Source organism: Palaemon carinicauda, chromosome 37 (genome assembly GCF_036898095.1).
Source record: "Palaemon carinicauda isolate YSFRI2023 chromosome 37, ASM3689809v2, whole genome shotgun sequence".
In the NCBI taxonomy this organism is placed as follows: domain Eukaryota; kingdom Metazoa; phylum Arthropoda; class Malacostraca; order Decapoda; family Palaemonidae; genus Palaemon; species Palaemon carinicauda.
The window spans coordinates 47,052,330-47,071,415 of NC_090761.1; the positions used below are offsets into that span (position 1 = coordinate 47,052,330).

At 44.7% G+C, this 19,086-nt stretch overlaps 2 protein-coding genes across 5 annotated transcripts in view; one reads left to right on the top strand and one right to left on the bottom strand.

Moving 5' to 3' along the window:
• LOC137629621 (progranulin-like) overlaps positions 1–18,248 on the top strand; it is a 22,027-nt gene extending 3,779 nt beyond the window's left edge. The window contains exons 5-7 of the mRNA XM_068361123.1: positions 15,767–15,892; positions 16,605–16,739; positions 18,062–18,248. Coding sequence (XP_068217224.1) covers positions 15,767–15,892; positions 16,605–16,739; positions 18,062–18,223 — 423 coding nt within the window. The 3' untranslated portion in view covers positions 18,224–18,248. The remainder of the gene's footprint in view (positions 1–15,766; positions 15,893–16,604; positions 16,740–18,061) is intronic.
• LOC137629620 (progranulin-like) overlaps positions 1–19,086 on the bottom strand; it is a 110,450-nt gene that overhangs the window by 55,538 nt on the left and 35,826 nt on the right. The window lies entirely within an intron of this gene.

Genomic DNA, 19,086 nt, shown 5'->3' on the forward strand with positions numbered 1-19,086 from the left:
CTGTATAAATTGTGTAGAAAATGAAAGGTTGAAAGGTATGGAATTTAAAATTTTCTTATTTCATTATGAACTTGAGTAGTTTACTTCAAAAAAGTTCTAATTTATGTTAAATTAGAGTTTCTGATACTTGTTATTGCTAAGGTAAATTTGTGTATTTGCTTGAAAAGAAATCTCTAAATTTATCAAGGAAAAATTCATTATATATTTGGAACTCTTATTATTATTACTATTATTATTATTGTTATTATTGTTGTTATTATCATCACTAGCTAAGCTACAACACTAATTGGAGAAGCAAGATGCTATAAGACTAAGGGCTCCAATAGGGAAAAATAGTCCATTGAGAAAGGGAATAGAAATAAAAAATTTTCAAGTGGTTTTTTCCATTAGTGGAAAAGATCTAGATTATGATAATTTCTTTTCTTTAAATTGTGGAAAAGATTCTAGATTAAATTATAATTTCCTATTTGTTCCAACACGAATACCTCGAACTACTTTCTTAGGAGTTACCTGTAATCTCCTCTCTACCGACCAGAGTTTTGTGTAGGATACCCTAAAACCCATTTTCTATGAAGGGCTACCTCGGGCATTAGAGAACGTGCCCCGAGGGTAGCTTTGCGCTAGGTCGAGGTCCGCTTGGGTCGTCAACGCCAGTAAGTTCTCTGGTCGCGACGTGTCACCACGTCTCTCTCGTTCTCTCTCGACCCTTTGTGTGCGCCGCGTGTGTCCCACGTGTTTACCGCGTGGTAACCTATACTTATCCCTTGCGTTCCTGTGTGCTCACTTCCCGCCCTTGTGCTTCCCCAGTGTATTCCTTGAATCCCTGCGTTCCTGTGTCTTGTGTTTGTGCGTTATGGAGCAAATCCGCCGTTGTCCTGTGCCTAGAGCCGGTAAATCGTGTGGAGCGTTCCTCTCCAAACCTGAAGTGGACCCTCACTCCCTTTGCTCTTCCTGTAGGGGCAAAGTTTGTTCGTCTTCGGATACGTGCCCCGAGTGTGTTGGTTGGAGTGATATTCAGTGGGTGCGTTACGGCACGAAGAAGAGAAAATCGTCGAAGCGTTCACCCAGGAAAGCTAGTGTTTCTTCGCCGCTACCGTCGCCCAGTGAACGGTCCAACGGGGCTTCTGTCTCGCCTTCCCCTACCCAGAGTAGGGGCCGAGGTAAGTCCATCGTGGGGAAAGAACCGAGCATTTTTCCCCAGGGATCTGGTGAATGTGAAGTGGGGGTTGCGGGGCCTTCTCGGGCTAGTGAGGAGCCCAGTAGTGCTGTGTCAGGGAGCTCTGGAGACTCGGCTTTTGTGCTTGGGGGGGCACGTTACCTCCGATGACCCCTTGTGGTGTAGCAACGTTGTTTCTGTGTCTTCGCCCCCTTCGTGGGCCTGTGTTTCAGGTTCTTCGGTAGGCGGCGACAACCAGGGTAAGTTGGGTTCCGCAGGGAGTGATGCCTTCGGATGGAAGCTTCCTAAGACACCAGGTAGGTCCCCTATGCGGATGGAAGAAGGCCTGGATTCCTGGTTCCCTAGTGTTGGGCGCCAAACCTCGTTCCCAAACCCTCTCACGGAAGTTCCTGAGAATTCCTGCAACCCTCTACCTCGGGTACGTAACGAGTCGCGAAGACCCCCGCGGTCCCCGCTCCCGCCCGTCGTACGGTAAGTACAGTGATGTCGGGCTCTTCAGAGGAGTCTTTCTCGTTGGGTGAAGAAGCCAGGAGGAAACATCGACGTCGGAGGGAGCGGTCCACGAGCAGGCGTTCCTGCTCAAGATCGCGTTCCAGGTACAGCAGGAGGCGCTCCCGTTCTCCACAAAGAAAACACAGGAGGAGTAGGTCACCCGATGGCGATTGGGTTTTCGTACCCCGTAAGGCGGAGATACAGTGTTCCCCGGACCGGCGGTCCAAGGATTTCTCGCCAAGGAGACCGTCCTCCAAGCACGGTTATGACCCTCGCAGGGAGATACGCAAGAAGGCCTCTGCAGGCAGGCATAAGACCGCAAAGCCTCCGGTTCACCCCGCCCAGCGGGGGGAACCGCGCTTCCTTACGGGCAGCCTGGCCGAACCAGCCCAGCTGGTGCAGCCTCGGACCGAAAGGAACGGTTCCCGCTGTCGGGTCAGCCCACGGGATCCGCGTCCTCGTCCCCCAAGGAACATGAGGGGACACTAGTCCTCGCCGGGTCGGCGATGCCTGTCCTAACCCCCGCCCCTGGTGCGGAAGCCTCCGCCGGGGAGGACCAGTACCTCTGCAGGGGAGTGCCTGTTGTGTCAAGAACAAGGCGCCCGGTGGGAGTGCCCGGTGACCCGGCTCCCCGGGCTCAAGCCGAGGCTTCGGCCGACGGTAGAGAGGGTTCCCCGACGGAGGACTCGGCCTATAGAAGAGTGATTGGCCTTATCAGGAGGCATCACAAGATAGAAGAACCGGCAGCTACCGACGAGGACTATTGGAGGTCCAGCCTTATCCGGCTGATGCAGGCCCCTACCCAGCCTAAGACCTCCCTGGCTCTTCCTCCAGCCCGGGATCTCGTCCTGGGACAGGAGCACGTGGATAGAGTGGTGGCAAGTAATGCCGAAGCCCCCAAGACTCGGTTCTTCTAAGTTGCTCCAGGGGCTCAAAACGCAGAGCAAGGTCTATGTACCAGAAGGACGTCGGCCTGGAGCCTGCAAAGTAGAACCTTCTCTTGACATCCTGGGCCAGGGCGTCTCGGAGGACAGAGCCTCTTCAGCCCCAGTTTGTTTTTCTCCATCGGAGGCTGCGATGATGGAGGAAATGTCGAGGGACCTGGTACACGTCTCCTCTTGGTTAGACTGGTGGGCTTCCACCTTAGTAGGGGTGCAAGCTATGTTTGATCCTACAGACCCGGAACAACAAAGCCTCCTGAGGGAACTTATCACCTCCGGGGGCAAGACTCTTTAAGTTCCTGACGTACCAATCCCTCGCCCTGACAGCGAATTGGGTACTCTGCAAGAGAGACACCATCCTGGCAAAGGTGTCCCGAAAGGTCCCAGACACGGAGGCGCGGGCCATGAGGAGCCTTCCCTTATGGGGTGACTCCTTGTTCCCCTTAAAGGACTTAGAAACCATTATGGAGAAGGTGTCTAAAAGAAAAGAATTAAACACCCCCAGGCCTACGCCTGCAAGGAGACCGCCCTACAAGAGGTCAGTCTCAGACAGCGCCGTGACGTCTCGGGCCTCTCCTAGCATGACGGAGAGAAGCTCCTTCTTCCTCCTGGACCTCAGCGCCTCAGCCCCCCCCCCGTAGAGGAGCCCCAGCAGCTTTAGCCTCCTTTAGGACAGGTTATTCTGCCTCCAGGAGAAGCCGTTCAGGCCGCTCCTCCAGGAGGAGATAGAGTGGGAGGCCCCCTATCCCTGCCCAACCCTCAGGTTGGGGGATGCCTCAGACTATATTGGCAAGCATGGAAAGCTCACGGAGCGGAGCCCTGGACAGTGTCCGTACTGAAGGAGGGCTACAGGTTACCGTTCTTAGCAGAACCACCCCCTCTAATTCCGGCCATCCGGTCGGAGTGGCTGGTCCCCAAGGATCCGTTGAAGAGGACCGCCCTTCAAGAGGAGGTGTCCTCCATGTTGGAGAAGGGCGCCATGGAGGAGATCCTACACCCAAGCCCGGGTTTCTACAGTCTTCTGTTCCTGGTAGAAAAAGCGACGGGGGGGTGGAGGCCGGTTATAGATCTGTCGGCTCTCAACAAATTCATAAAGATGACAGACTTCAAAATGGACACTCCGAAGTCAGTCCTGCTGTCCTTGAGGGAGAAAGATTACGTGATGACCATAGACCTCAAGGACGCCTACTTCCAAATTCCGGTCCACCCCTCGAGTCGGAAGTTTCTCCGGGTGAAATGGGGCACCCAGATCCTGCAGTTCAAGACCCTTGGCTTCGAATTGTCAACAGCGCCCCAGGTATTCACGAGAGTCTTCACGACAGTCTCAGTGTGGGCTCACGAACGAGGCATTCGCCTCATCTGATACCTGGACGACTGGTTGCTGCTTTCCTCCTCGAAGGACCTCTTGAAGGAGCAAGGGATGAAACTTCTCCAGTTTTGCAAGGATCTGGGTATCGTGATCAACCCGGAAAAATCAAACCTATCCCCCTCCACCAGAACGACCTACTTGGGGAGGACGCTAGATACCCTTCTGGGAAAAGCTTTTCCTTCGGAAGACAGAATAAACAATCTGATGGAGATCATTCGCCCATTCCTATTGGGGCGACCCAGGAGAGCGAAGGACGGGCAAAGACTAATAGGGCATCTGGTGTCGTTGGAAAAACTGGTTCCCCAGGGGAGAATCAGACTCAGGGCCGTCCAATGTAACCTGAAGAACCTCTGGTGCCAACTGGACTTGCAACAAGTACTAATCCCAGTCCTACCAAACACGATGCCCTCCCTGGAATGGTGGCATTGCCGATCGAACTCGGTCAAGGGAATGCCCTTCGCGAACGACCCTCCCGAGTTACTTCTGTTCACAGACGCCTCCAACCAGGGATGGGGAGCCCATCTCCTCGACGAGACAGCGAGAGGAACCTGAATGGACGGGGAAAGGGACCTACACATCAATGTCCTAGAGTTGAAGGCAGTCCAGAAAGCTTGCCTACACTTCGCAGATCTACTAAGGGGAAACACTGTGGCGCTGATGTGCGACAACGCCACAGTGGTAGCGTACATAAAGAAACCAGGAGGTTTGAAGTCAAGGGAATTGTGCGATCTCGCCATAGAGATTCTAGATTGGGCAGAAACGAACCAGGTTGTGTTATTAGCAAGGTTCATCCCCGGGAAAAAGAACGTGCTGGCCGACGGTCTCAGCAGGGTGGGCCAAATAGTAGGGACAGAATGGTCCCTCCTTCCAGAAGTAGCCAAGCGCATCATCCAACGTTGGGGTTCCCCGGTGATGGACCTCTTTGCAACCAAACTGAACGCTCAACTTCCCGTGTATTGTTCTCCTGTACCAGATCCGAAGGCAGCCTTGGAGGACGCCTTTCAGCACAGGTGGGACAACCTAGACGTGTACGCTTTTCCCCCCTTCACGTTGATAAGGCAAGTACTCAACAGAGTAAGGACGGCCCAGAACTTAAGGATGACTTTGGTAGCGCCCTGGTGGCCGGAGAGAGTGGTTCGCAGACCTAAAAGACCTGGCGAGTCAACCTCCGTGGCCACTCCCCGACAGGTCAGATCTTCTACACCAACCACATTTTCTCAGATTTCACGACAACCCACAGTCTCTGCGTCTTCACGCCTGGAGACTATCGAGCGACTCCTGAAGAAGGAAGGGTATTCATCAGCTACTGCTAAGAGGATGTCGCTATACCTGAGAAGGTCTTCGGCTGCGGTCTACCAAGCTAAGTGGGCCTCTTTCACGAAGTGGTGCGCTTCGAGGCACATTAAACCCCTCAAAGCCTCGGTCCCAGACATAGAGGATTTTCTGGTATATCTCAGGGACAAAATGGGAATGTCAATCCCAGCCATAAAAGGGGTACGGGCCGCCTTGGGCCAAGTCTTCCTCCTGAAGGGCATCAACCTGGGTTCCTCTAGGCACATCTCGATGCTTGTCAGGAGCTTCGAGCAGTCCTGCCCCCCACAAGCAGTTAGGGTACCTCAGTGGGACTTAGCTAGGGTCCTTCGAACCTTTGAAAGATATCGTAGGCAGGGATCTCACTCTCAAGACAGTCTTTTTGCTAGCCTTGGCTTCCGCTAAGAGAGTAGGGAAGATCCATGGGCTGTCTTATGACGTCTCTCATTCGAGGGGGTGGAAAGAAATATCTTTCAAGTTCGTTCCTTCTTTTATGGCAAAGACCCAGAACCCAGCTGTCTGGGATCCTAAATTTGAAGGTTTCTCTCTACCAGCCATCCCTAAGACTGGTAATGCTGAGGATTTGAAATTATGCCCGGTCTGTGCCATTAGAAAATACTGTACCTTGAAAGGACGGCTCATCTCTGGCCAGGCATCAAGAGCCTCTTCGTCTCCACGGGTGTTACTAAGAAGCAAGTATCCAAGAACACCATTTCCTTCTGGTTGAGACAAGTTATTACCAGGGCCTACAGGGAAGAAGATCTGGCCGTGCCAGGCGTCCCCAAACCCCATGACATCAGGGGTCTGAGCACGTCCTTAGCCTTTGAGAAAAACATGGCAGTGGGTCAGATCCTTCGGGCAGGTACCTGGTCTAACCAGTCGACTTTTACTGCCCATTACCTCAAGGACTACTCGAGGAAGTCCTTAGACGGGTTCTCCATTGGGACAGTCATCTCCGCTCTCCAAGTGATTTAACGGTAAAAGCCACAGGCTCAATCGTGGATAGCAAACCGGGAGACAAAGGTTCGTTCCCTTTCATCCTATTCCCCGTTTTTCCCTATCCTCATCGGAGATAACCCTCTTGTAACCATTGGATCACACGTTCTCCGCAACTACGTTACTGGATGCAACATCAGAAGAAGTTTTTCAAAGGGTGAGTACTTAGACACTAACGTGAGCTCTTTGTGTAGTTACCCTATCGTCCGTTTTTCTAGTATGTGCCGTTATTCCTAGGCCTCTTGGCTTCTGCTTACTGGGTCTGTAGGTCAGAAAAGGCACTCCCGCCTCCTAAAGTGTAAGTCTCCTAAGAAAGTAGTTCGAGGTAAGTATTCGTGTTGGAACAAATAAAAATTTTTAAGTAATTTTTATTTTTCCATCATACTTACTGAGAACTACTTTCGGGTAATGGCCCTCCCTTCCTTCCCCGAGTGCCTCTCTGCCCTTGCGAGTATTGTGCAACATCCAAAGAACTTACTGGCGTTGACGACCCAAGAGGACCTCGACCTAGCGCAAAGCTACCCTCGGGGCACGTTCTCTAATGCCCGAGGTAGCCCTTCATAGAAAACGGGTTTTAGGTTATCCTACACAAAACTCTGGTCGGTAGAGAGGAGATTACAGGTAACTTCTAAGAAAGTAGTTCTCGGTAAGTATGTTAGGAAAAATAAAAATTACTTAAAATTTTTGATTTTTCAATATTAAACTTAGCCGGTGATCATATAAGCTGTCAGCTCTGCTGCCCGACAGAAAAACCTAAGGACAAAATACGCCAGCGATCGCTATACAGGTAGGGGGTGTACATCAACAGCGCCATCTGTCGAGCAGGTACTCAAGTACTCCATGTAAACACAGAACCAATTTTCTCTCTTGTCGTGCCACCGGCAAGACCTACTAAATACGCTGTTGCTTACTGGATTGGTTTTCACAGATTTTGGTGAAGTACACATTTCTAGTTATTAGCTTTCGCTTTGCAGAGGTTATCTTCAATACTTCCTTGCATTCTTTGATTGAATTTTGGATTATTTGTTGACGACTTGGATAGATTTTGAATTCCCCTCTGACTAATTCAAGATGGCTGACCCTTCTCAAGTCCCTAAATACAGAAAGTGTAGTGCTAGGGACTGTTCAAGGCGTCTTCCGAAGGCCTCTATCGATCCGCACACCATTTGTTCCAATTGTCGGGGTAAAACCTGTCAATTGGAAGATCGATGTGAGGAATGCGTTGGGCTTTCGGAATTCGATTTTCTCGAATTCCTGAAATATTCACGTAGGCTAGAGAGAGATAGTCAGGAGAAGTTCATCTCGCTCCGTTGATTTTTCCTCTCCCCATGCCCCACAACCTATTCCTTCCCCTGTAGTGGTTGCTCCTGATTCCCCTTCTAGCACTCAACAACCTTCGATGGCAGATATGATGCGTGCCATCCAGGCTCTGGGTGAGAGAGTCGAGTCATTGGCGAGTGACCGTAACCAACTCATGGCAGACGTCAAGGAGTTGAAGGGTAAGAGTGCAGTGGGTAGTGACAAAGTGAGTGGTAGTGTTGTGGAAAGTGTTAGTGTTGCGCTTGAGGGTGCGTCTGTTCGTGCCTGTCGTCCTCCCAGTCCGGGACCTCTTGCAAGCTCCCAAGCCCAGGGGAGAAGCAATGTTGTACGACCAAAGGGTTCGACAGGCTTTAATCAGCGGACAGACGTTCCCTCCGTGGTTTCGGACGTATCTTGCCAAGATCGCCCCACCCACAAGAAGACGAGAGAGCCCATTTATTCCTCGTCTGCGGAAGATGTTTCTCGGAAGAAACAATGGACCAAGGTCTCATGACCTCTCAAACGCAAGGTCTCTTCCGCGCAAGTCCAACGGCCCAGTTGTAGCCACTGGGTCAGTTCGGACTCGCTGCAGTCTTCCGATGACTGCACACCTCCTAAGAGAGGCAAAGCGGTACCGCAACAGGCAGTAACACCGTCTGTTGCCGCACCTGCTACTGTAGACCCTAAGTGGTCTTTGCTGCAGACCATGCAGACACAGTTAACATCTTTAATGCAGGACTTTCGTGCGGAGAAGGTTGACGCTGCACCCGTTAGCCTACAACCAACCACGGTTGTGCGTCCAGTTGACGCTGAGGCTACCTTCTCCCGCACTCCAGCTGTGAGAGTCCCGCCACCCATGCGCAGTGTACCCTGCCAGCCGCATGTTGACGTTCAGCGACGCACGGAACCCTCCGTTGACGTTCGCGAGTTACAACAACAACCTAAGTTGTTTTGTTTTGACGCGGTGCGTCAACCTCCGCAACCCACTGTGGTTACCACTACTCGCCCACAGCAGACTAGACAGTCAGGAGTAGACGCTTTGCGCCCCCGCGCAGCTATGGTTGTTGCCAGCTCACAGACTGGCCAACAGTTCCATGACGTTGCGTCCAGTGCAGTCACGCATGCACCCGTGCTGCTGGACTCAGCTGACCAGCCAATTCCTACTCCTTTGCCGCTTCCTCCTCAGCATTCAGACGATGGACTCTCTGATGATGACGACGCTGCACACCTTGACGACCCGCACACGGACATCGACGAACCCAAGACCACGCCTCCCTCCTTGGACTTTAGGAAAGTTCTTGAACTGTTCAAGGATATGTATCCTGATCAGTTTGTTTCTGCAGCCCCACGCTCTCCTCCATCTGAGTTCGCTTTAGGCACGCAGTCATCCGCGCCTGCCTTTACGAAGCTCGTCCTCGCCCGCTCGTCCAAGAGAACTTTAAGAGTGTTGGGAGATTGGATGCAGTCCAAAAAGCACCTTGGGAAGACAGCATTCTTGTTTCCCCCTGCGAAACTCGCTTCCAGATCGAGCGTCTGGTATGCCACGGGAGAAGTTCTCGGCTTGGGAGTTCCTGCCTCTGCCCAGGGCGACTTCTCAAGTCTAGTAGACTCTCCCCGCAGGCTGGCCATGAGACGCTCCAAGATTTGTTGGACTCCTTCAGATTTAGATCATCTGATGAAAGGAGTGTTCAGAGCCTTCGAAGTGTTTAACTTTTTGGATTGGTGTTTGGGAGCGTTGAGCAGGAAGACCTCCCCTTCTGACAAGGAAACTTCCATGCTCATTATGTCCTGCATGGACAAGGCCATACGGGACGGTTCCAGTGAGCTTGCGGCTTCGTTCGTTTCCGGGGTCCTCAAGAAACGGGAAAACCTTTGCTCCTTCTTGTCAGCTGGAGTAACAATGTCAGAGATCGGAGCTTATGTTTGCTCCTCTCTCGAAGTGCCTTTTCCCAGAGGAGTTGATCAAGGAGATTGCTGCCTCCTTGATTCAAAAAGACACGCATGACCTGGTTGCGTCATCTGCACGCAAAGCCACCTCTTTGCCTACCGTGTCTAGACCCAGGATGGATACTCCAGCGTCAAGATTTATTCCGCCCTTTCGTGGCAGAGCCTCCAGCAGAGGAGGTGCTCGTGCCGAAGGGAAACGTGGGAGTAAGAAGAAAGGTACCAAGTCCTTTAGAGGCAGAGTCTGACTGCCACCTTCTTCAGACAGCAGTGGGAGCCAGACTCAAGAACTACTGGCAGTCCTGGGAGAACAGGGGTGCAGATGCACAATCTGTGAAGTTGCTCAGAGAAGGGTACAAGATCCCATTCTTGCGCAAGCCCCCTCTAGCAACGACTCCCATCGACCTCTCTCCCAGGTACAGAGAGGAGGACAAGAGACTAGCTTTGAAGCAAGAGGTGTCTCTCTTACTGGAAAAGGGAGCGGTAGTCAAAGTCCGGGACCATCAATCCCCGGGCTTCTACAACCGTCTCTTCTTAGTGGTAAAGAAGACAGGAGGGTGGAGACCGGTGCTAGACGTCAGTGCTCTGAATGTCTTTGTCACAAAGCAGACGTTCGCCATGGAGACGACAAAGTCTGTTCTAGCAGCGGTCAGGAAGGAAGACTGGATGGTCTCTTTAGACCTCAAGGACGCTTACTTTCACGTCCCCATCCACCCAGATTCCCAACCTTTTCTAAGGTTCGTTTACGGGAAGGTTGTCTACCAATTTCAAGCCCTGTGCTTTGGCCTAAGCACGGCGCCTCTTGTCTTTACGAAACTGATGAGGAATATTGCCAAATTCCTGCATTTAGCAGACATCAGAGCCTCCCTCTATTTGGACGACTGGCTTCTAAGAGCTTCGTCCAGTCGTCGCTGTCTGGAGAATCTAAAGTGGACTCTAGATCTGACCAAGGAATTGGGTCTCCTGGTCAATATGGAAAAGTCCCAACTGGTCCCATCCCAAACTATAGTGTACCTAGGGATGGAGATTCACAGTCAAGCTTTTCGGGCTTTTCCGTCGGCCCCCAGAATAAGTCAAGCCCAAGGATGCATCCAGAACATGCTAAAGAAGGACCGATGTTCAGTCAGACAGTGGATGAGTCTGATAGGGACGCTTTCATCACTGGACCAGTTCATTGCGTTAGGGAGACTGCACCTCTGTCCCCTTCAATTTCACCTAGCTGTTCACTGGAGAAAGGACAAGACGCTAGAAGCGGTCTCGATCCCTATTTCCGAGAAGATGAAGTCATCACTGACTTGGTGGAAGGACAACATCAACCTCAGAGAGGGTCTGCCCCTGGCTGTTCAGACCCCCAACCACGTTCTCTTCTCGGACGCATCGGACACGGGCTGGGGTGCGACATTAGACGGTCGGGAATGCTCGGGCACTTGGAACTCAGAGCAAAGAACGTTACATATCAACTGCAAGGAGCTACTGGCAGTTCATCTGGCCTTGAAAAGCTTCAAGTCCCTCCTTCTAGGCAAGGTGGTGGAGGTGAACTCCGACAACACCACGGCCTTGGCGTACATCTCCAAGCAAGGAGGGACCCATTCTATGACGTTGTACGAGATCGCAAGGGACCTCCTCACCTGGTCAAGAGATCTAAACCTGTCTCTAGTAACGAGGTTCATTCAAGGCAACATGAATGTCATGGCGGACCGCCTCAGTCGGAAGGGTCAAATCATCCCAACAGAATGGACCCTTCACAAGAATGTATGCAAGAGACTATGGGCCACATGGGGCCAACCTACCATAGATCTCTTTGCAACCTCGATGCCCAAGAGGCTCCCAAATTATTGCTCGCCAATCCCGGACCCAGCAGCAGTTCATATAGATGCTTTTCTACTGGATTGGTCCCATCTAGACCTTTATGCATTCCCCCCGTTCAAGATTGTCAACAAGGTACTGCAGAAGTTCGCCTCTCACGAAGGGACAAGGTTGACGTTGGTTGCTCCCCTCTGGCCTGCGAGAGAATGGTTCACCGAGGTACTGCAATGGCTGGTGGACGTTCCCAGAACTCTTCCTCAAAGAGTGGACCTTCTACGTCAGCCACACGTAAAGAAGGTACACCCGAGCCTCCACGCTCTTCGTCTGACTGCCTTCAGACTATCGAAAGACTCTCGAGAGCTAGAGGCTTTTCGAAGAAGGCAGCCAGGGCGATTGCTAGAGCAAGGAGGACATCCACTCTTAAGAGTCTACCAGTCGAAGTGGGAAGTCTTCCGAAGCTGGTGCAAGTCGGTATCAGTATCCTCAACCAGTACCTCTGTAACTCAAATAGCTGACTTCCTTTTATACCTGAGGAAGGAAAGATCTCTTTCAGCTCCCACGATCAAGGGTTACAGAAGCATGTTGGCAGCAGTCTTCCGTCACAGAGGCTTAGATCTTTCCAACAACAAAGATCTACAGGACCTCCTTAAGTCTTTTGAGACCTCGAAGGAGCGTCGTTTGGCCACACCAGGTTGGAATTTAGACGTGGTACTAAGATTCCTTATGTCAGAAAGGTTCGAGCCACTACAATCAGCCTCCTTTAAAGATCTCACTTTAAAGACTCTTTTCCTCGTCTGCTTAGTAACAGCTAAAAGAGTCTGTGAGATACACGCCTTCAGCAGGAACATCGGATTTTCATCTGAAACGGCTACATGTTCTTTACAGCTTGGTTTTCTAGCCAAAAACGAACTACCTTCTCGTCCTTGGCCGAAATCGTTCGATATTCCAAGCCTTTCTAATTTGGTTGGAAATGAACTAGAAAGAGTCTTATGCCCTGTTAGAGCTCTTAAGTTCTATTTAAGACGAACTAAACCTTTACGAGGACAGTCAGAAGCTTTATGGTGTGCTATTAAGAAACCTTCTTTACCTATGTCGAAGAATGCAGTTTCCTATTATATCAGACTGTTGATACGAGAAGCTCATTCCCATCTGAATGAGGAAGACCATGCTTTGCTGAAGGTAAGGACACATGAAGTTAGAGCTGTCGCAACTTCAGTGGCCTTCAAACAAAACAGATCTCTGCAGAGTATAATGGACGCAACCTATTGGAGAAGCAAGTCAGTGTTCGCGTCTTTTTATCTTAAAGATGTCCAGTCTCTTTACGAGAACTGCTACACCCTGGGACCATTCGTAGCAGCAATTCGTAGCAGCGAGTGCAGTAGTGGGTGAGGGCTCAACCACTACATTCCCCTAATTCCATAACCTTTTTAATCTTTCTCTTGAAATGTTTTTTATTGTTGTTTTTGGGTTGTCCGGAAGGCTAAGAAGCCTTTCGCATCCTGGTTGATTTGGCGGGTGGTCAAATTCTTTTCTTGAGAAGCGCCTAGATTAGAGGTTTTGATGAGGTCCTTTAGTATGGGTTGCAACCCTTGATACTTCAGCTCCTAGGAGTCGCTCAGCATCCTATGAGGATCGCGAGGCTCAGTAAGGAAGACGTACTTAAAAAGGCAGAGTAATTGTTCAAGTCGACTTCCTTACCAGGTACTTATTTATTTTATGTTTGTTATTTTGAATAACTGCTAAAATGAAATACAAAATACTTAGCTCATAATGTAAACATGTAATGCTGGTCTCTACCCACCCCCCTGGGTGTGAATCAGCTTATATGATCACCGGCTAAGTTTAATATTGAAAAATGTTATTTTTATTAATAAAATAAATTTTTGAATATACTTACCCGGTGATCATATATTAAAGGACCCTCCCTTCCTCCCCAATAGAGACCCAGTGGACCGAGGAGAAAATTGGTTCTGTGTTTACATGGAGTACTTGAGTACCTGCTCGACAGATGGCGCTGTTGATGTACACCCCCTACCTGAGTAGCAATCGCTGGCGTATTTTGTCCTTAGGTTTTTCTGTCGGGCAGCAGAGCTGACAGCTTATATGATCACCGGGTAAGTATATTCAAAAATTTATTTTATTAATAAAAATAACATTTTTCTCTAAAATCCAAAGTTCCAGGGTGAGATAGAATGGGCGTTTTTCTCTTCTTTATTTTGTTTGCCCTCATATAAGCAATTTTTCACAAGTTTTTCCAAGTTACCAATTGTGTAATTGTGAGGAATTGTGCAGATAGTAGACTATTTATGGCATATCCTTCTGAGTGGGGATACCTTAACAGGGTGGTGAAAGGGGTTGTATAGTGCCATGATCATCAAAGCTGTATTAGTCAGAGCCACCCGTACTAGGTTGGTTTGCTATGAGCAATCATACAAGTCTCCCACCATCACCAATCCGCTGGTGCCAGCGCGGTGATGACAATAGCCTAACCCCAGACATGACTAACAACTTGTCTAAGCCTTTTGTCCTGCAGTTGACTAGAAATGGCTGCATTTGATTGATATATACTGTACATTATATATATATATATATATATATATATATATATATATATATATATATATATATATATATATATATATATATATATATATATATATATATATATATATATATATATATATATATAATATATATATATATATATATATATATATATATATATATATATATATATATATATATATATATATATATATATATATATATATATATATATATATATATATTATATATATATATTATATATATATATATATATATATATATATATATATATATATATATATATATATATAATATATATATATATATATATATATATATATATATATATATATATATATTATATATTATTATATATTATTATTATATATATATTATTATATATATATATATTATATATATATATATTATATATATATATATTATATATATATATATTATATATATATATATTATATATATATATATTATATATATATATATTATATATATATATATTATATATTATATATTATATATTATATATTATATATTATATATTATATATTATATATTATATATTATATATTATATATTATATATTATATATTATATATTATATATTATATATTATATATTATATATTATATATTATATATTATATATTTTATATATATATATATATATATATATATATATATATATATATATATATATATACATACACACAGCTAGCGCGGGTTGTGATTCCCAAATTAATTTAGGGCATTGCAAACCGCTCAAATATTTGCTAGCTAAAAATCCAGTTTGTATGGCAAGTACGGGTTAAATGACTAATTGGCAACTTTCCTTCATTCCCCCTCACTCTCAAACCAGTTAGAAAATCTCCCTGTTACTTTTTACCCCCGGTTTTATTAGCTCTTCAACCCTCACTAGCTCCCTTTTACATCCACCTACTCTATTCCCCCACTCTTTTGCTATAACTAATTTTCCTTCCACCAAAAAATGATCAGACATGCCGTTAGCCATACCCCTAAACACATGCACGTCTTTCAATCTTACAAACATGCTTTTAGTTATCAACACATAATCCATTAATGCCCTTTCTACTACTCTTCCATTTGGCACTCTTACCCATGTATACTTATTTTTATCTTTCTTTTTGAAAAAGCTATTACTTATCACCATCTCTTGCTCAACACACACATCTACCAGTCTCTCACCACTCTCATTTTCACCTGGTACGCCATAATTCCCAATGACACCTTCTACCTCTCCAGCGCCCACTCTAGCATTTAAATCGCCCATGACAACTACCCAGTCCTTCTACACACCTAATTAATTCATTCCAGAACTCATTACGCTCTTCTTCACTTTTCTCACTACCTGGCCCATACGCACTGACAAACGCCCAACATTCCCTACCCAACCTTACCCTTACCCACATTAACCTAGATGATATCTCCTTCCATTCCACTACTTTACCTGTCATCCATTCACTCAGCAATAAAGCCACACCCTCTCTCGCTCTTCCCCTTTCAATCCCAGACACTCTACCAGACATTTCACCAAACATCACTTCACCCTTTCCTTTTATCTTCGCCTCACACAAGGCCAATATATCCATCCTTCTATTCCTAAACATACTTCCAATTTCACATCTTTTACTTTCTATCGTACTACATCCACGCACATTCAAACACCCCAAAACTAGAGTGCGGGGAGCAGTCACTCTCCCCCCAGCTCCATCTCTTTGTTGATGTCTCACAGGATGTAGATACGGGAGAGGGGGTTCCCAGTCCCCTCGTCCCGTCCCTTTCAGTCGCCTCTTACGACACGCAGGGATAACGTTGGCGCTTTTAATTTTTATATTCCTCCATTTTTCAGCAGGTGTCACTGAAAACAACAACAAATGTAAGTAGTGTTATTTGCCCAGATGATTATCCATGCCCAGATGGCAATACGTGTTGTCAACTGGAGGATGGCGATTATGGATGCTGTCCTATGGAAAAGGTTAGATTTTGTTATATTTGTTTTTGCTCTTACATTTGAGAATAATACACTCAACATATAACTTATTTCAAGTAATCATTTGATATAGGTGAGGAAAATTATCCCTCCCTCACTGATGTATTTGATGAAGTGTATCCCACCTCATTTATTCAGTGGATGAAAAATACTCCCCTCATCTTTTACATAGTTCAACAGTTGAGAGAATTGATGTGTTGTAGTTATAAAAAAATAATTTGTTTTGGGTAGGGAAATATTTTCAATTTCTAGTGACAATTTATAATTATGTAGTATTGTACCATCTATAAACCAAATGGGGTTTTGAATATACGGTTGTTGATCAGGTTTCCACAGAGAACCCTTCCTACACCATGTTAAAAGCTAAATTTCAACGTATTTCTAGAAACGCCTAAATAATATTGAATTAGCATTGGGGTCCTATGCTAATTTAGTATAGTATAGTTTAGTAAAGTCATGATGTCGGACACAAAACACACCTTAAGACATGAAAACATAAGTAGGCCTAATGCAAGAAAATTGGTCATAAATATACTGTTCAATCATATGAAACTTTGAAATATAGTAATATAAAATTTTACCTTAAGGAGACATAATATCCATGAAACCTTTCAAGATAAAACGCTGTATTTTGGCCTGTAGTTGTGCTAATGTGTAATTCAGGTACTGTAGGGTAATTATTTTATTTTATTTTTAGGCAACTTGCTGTGCAGATAAGGTACATTGTTGTCCCCATGGATACCAATGCTCTGATAGTGGATGCCGAAAGGAATCTGGAGATTTTCAATATCCTGTGACCATTAATCCTACTAAACTACAAAGAGATTCTGAGGCAAGTTTTTCTCTATGAATGGCCAGAAACTTTGGCATAATTGATATAGTATAAGCAGTAAATTGATAATTTATCTTTGCTATTCAGTCAGTTGAGACTACCAGGTTCATAATCATAGATTTCTTTGATGCAAGTTATTGTGGATTGGTTAAACATCTATATTTTTACACATTTATTGCTTGATATAATTCATTTAATGCTATTGTAGTTTATTACTGCTACTTATATTCAAGCTAATATTTTTTTTTATATTTGATTTACACCTGTCATTTTTTCATTTGTACATTTGCTCATATTCCTATTGTGTAATGAGGGTTTGTTTTATTGGAGAGTGTATATTTCAAAGCCTTCTTGGTACAGTCCACCCTTAAGATAAACAAATCCACCACCTGCTGAATCACAGCATGTTTGACTGCTTTGTACCAATTAAAAACAATATACATGGCCAATCACTTATACACACCAAGAAAAGTGAATAAGTCAAGAAAAAAAGCAATAAAGAACAGTTTTAAAACAAATTAATGTATAGATCTTGCACAATAAAAAAAATGGTTGAGTATATTTGAAAAGGAGGCCTTTGTATCAATAGGCATAAGTGGTGATTATCATATTTGAAAAAGCTAATGTTATAATTTCATATGTTTAAATTTCTTTCTTGGAAAAAAATTCCAATAATTTGCTCGCCAAAATTTAAGTTTTGTAAAGAAATCTGGAAAAAAAACAGCAATGTTAATTATTTGGATCTCTTATTCGTAGTTTGTTTAAATTTGGTCTAGCAGATACAGCATCTAGTAGGATTTCTAAAATAATTTGGCTTTCTTGACTTTCGGATTGTGGAACATTAACTAAAACACATGGCTCCCCCTTTTTCCTGTTCATTTTAATAATTATTGTTCTTACATTTATTCTCCCCTTTATCACATCAACCATTCCATCCTTTACTAATATCTCCTTTCTTTCATTTTCTTTGCCATTTCCTAAAATTTATACTTTATCCATCTTTGTTACAATTGATGGTTTTTAGCCACCTCTTTTATATATTACCTCCTGAACCTAGGATATATACTTGCTTTACCTTAGCTGGATTTCTACCACATCTAAAGTTTTTCCCACAATTATTTTGTATCGCAAATTAGAGATTTATTCTATACAGTATGTAGAACCATTCTGTAAATTTAAGAAGAATAAATCCTGCTAATTTTGTATTTCTATTTTTTTTTAAGTTATTACAATGTATTATAAAGCTAAAACATTTCTTTTGTAACTATCTCATCTTTTTAGGTGAATAAGATTTGAGTAGCTTTTTATTTTTAATTTTAAAGGATGATGACACAGAAAGTGATGACACGCACAAGGGAATGCCAGAAGTAGACTTGCATGAAATGTGCCCTGACCAGACAGAGTGTCCTGATGGTGCAACTTGCTGTGAAGTAGCTGAAGGAGGTTATGGCTGTTGTGCCTATGAAGATGTAAGTAATTTTTAAAATGGGATAGACTGTGAATACAAAACATAATGTGATTATTTTATAACAAATCTTGCACATATAATAGCTAAGTTTTTGGAGTAAGGGAATTTTAGTAAATCTCGTTCATAAATGAAGGCCTCTATAAGCAAGAATAACCTTGTAATTCTTTATACTACCTGAGAGTAATTTTTTATATTAGCTTAGAGTTAATATAAAAAAAGAGCTAGTTATGTAACAGGGCAATGTCTTTGAGTGAGATAGTATTAATCCTACCCTCAAAGAAACTGTCATTAGTTACATCTAGTCTATATGCATAAGTCAATGAAGTAACCAAATACAGTAGGGTCCCGAATTATGCGAGAATTTGGTCGATTAATGACCTCGTGTAAATGGAAAATCGCGAATTTCGAAACACAACTAACAGAAATAATTCCATTGCGGCCATGGCAACCAGCAATTTGCCTATTCAAATGTGTTTACTACCCATTTCCAATACTTTCTTTGTACTATACTGTATTTCTTTATAATATCAAATTGTTCTTGTAAATAAATAAAACATTTAATATACTTTAAAGTTCTAATAACTTGAAAAATGGTCAAAATTACAACCAGGATAGGTGTAAACACCATATATTTCCCGTTATAACACAACCCAAAATACAGACAAATTTTAATGTTTGTCATATCTATTGTATAATACAACTGGTGAATAGCAAAACCATCACTCTATAGACTAGCTTGTTGTATGATTGAAAATCCAGAATTATCAAAATAAAGGCGATTTTATATCATGCGTTTCCCAAACACGCTAAAAAGCACAATAGAAAACGACAACCAATGTTTTGTTTACGTTTACCTCTGATCACAACGAAGAAACAGAC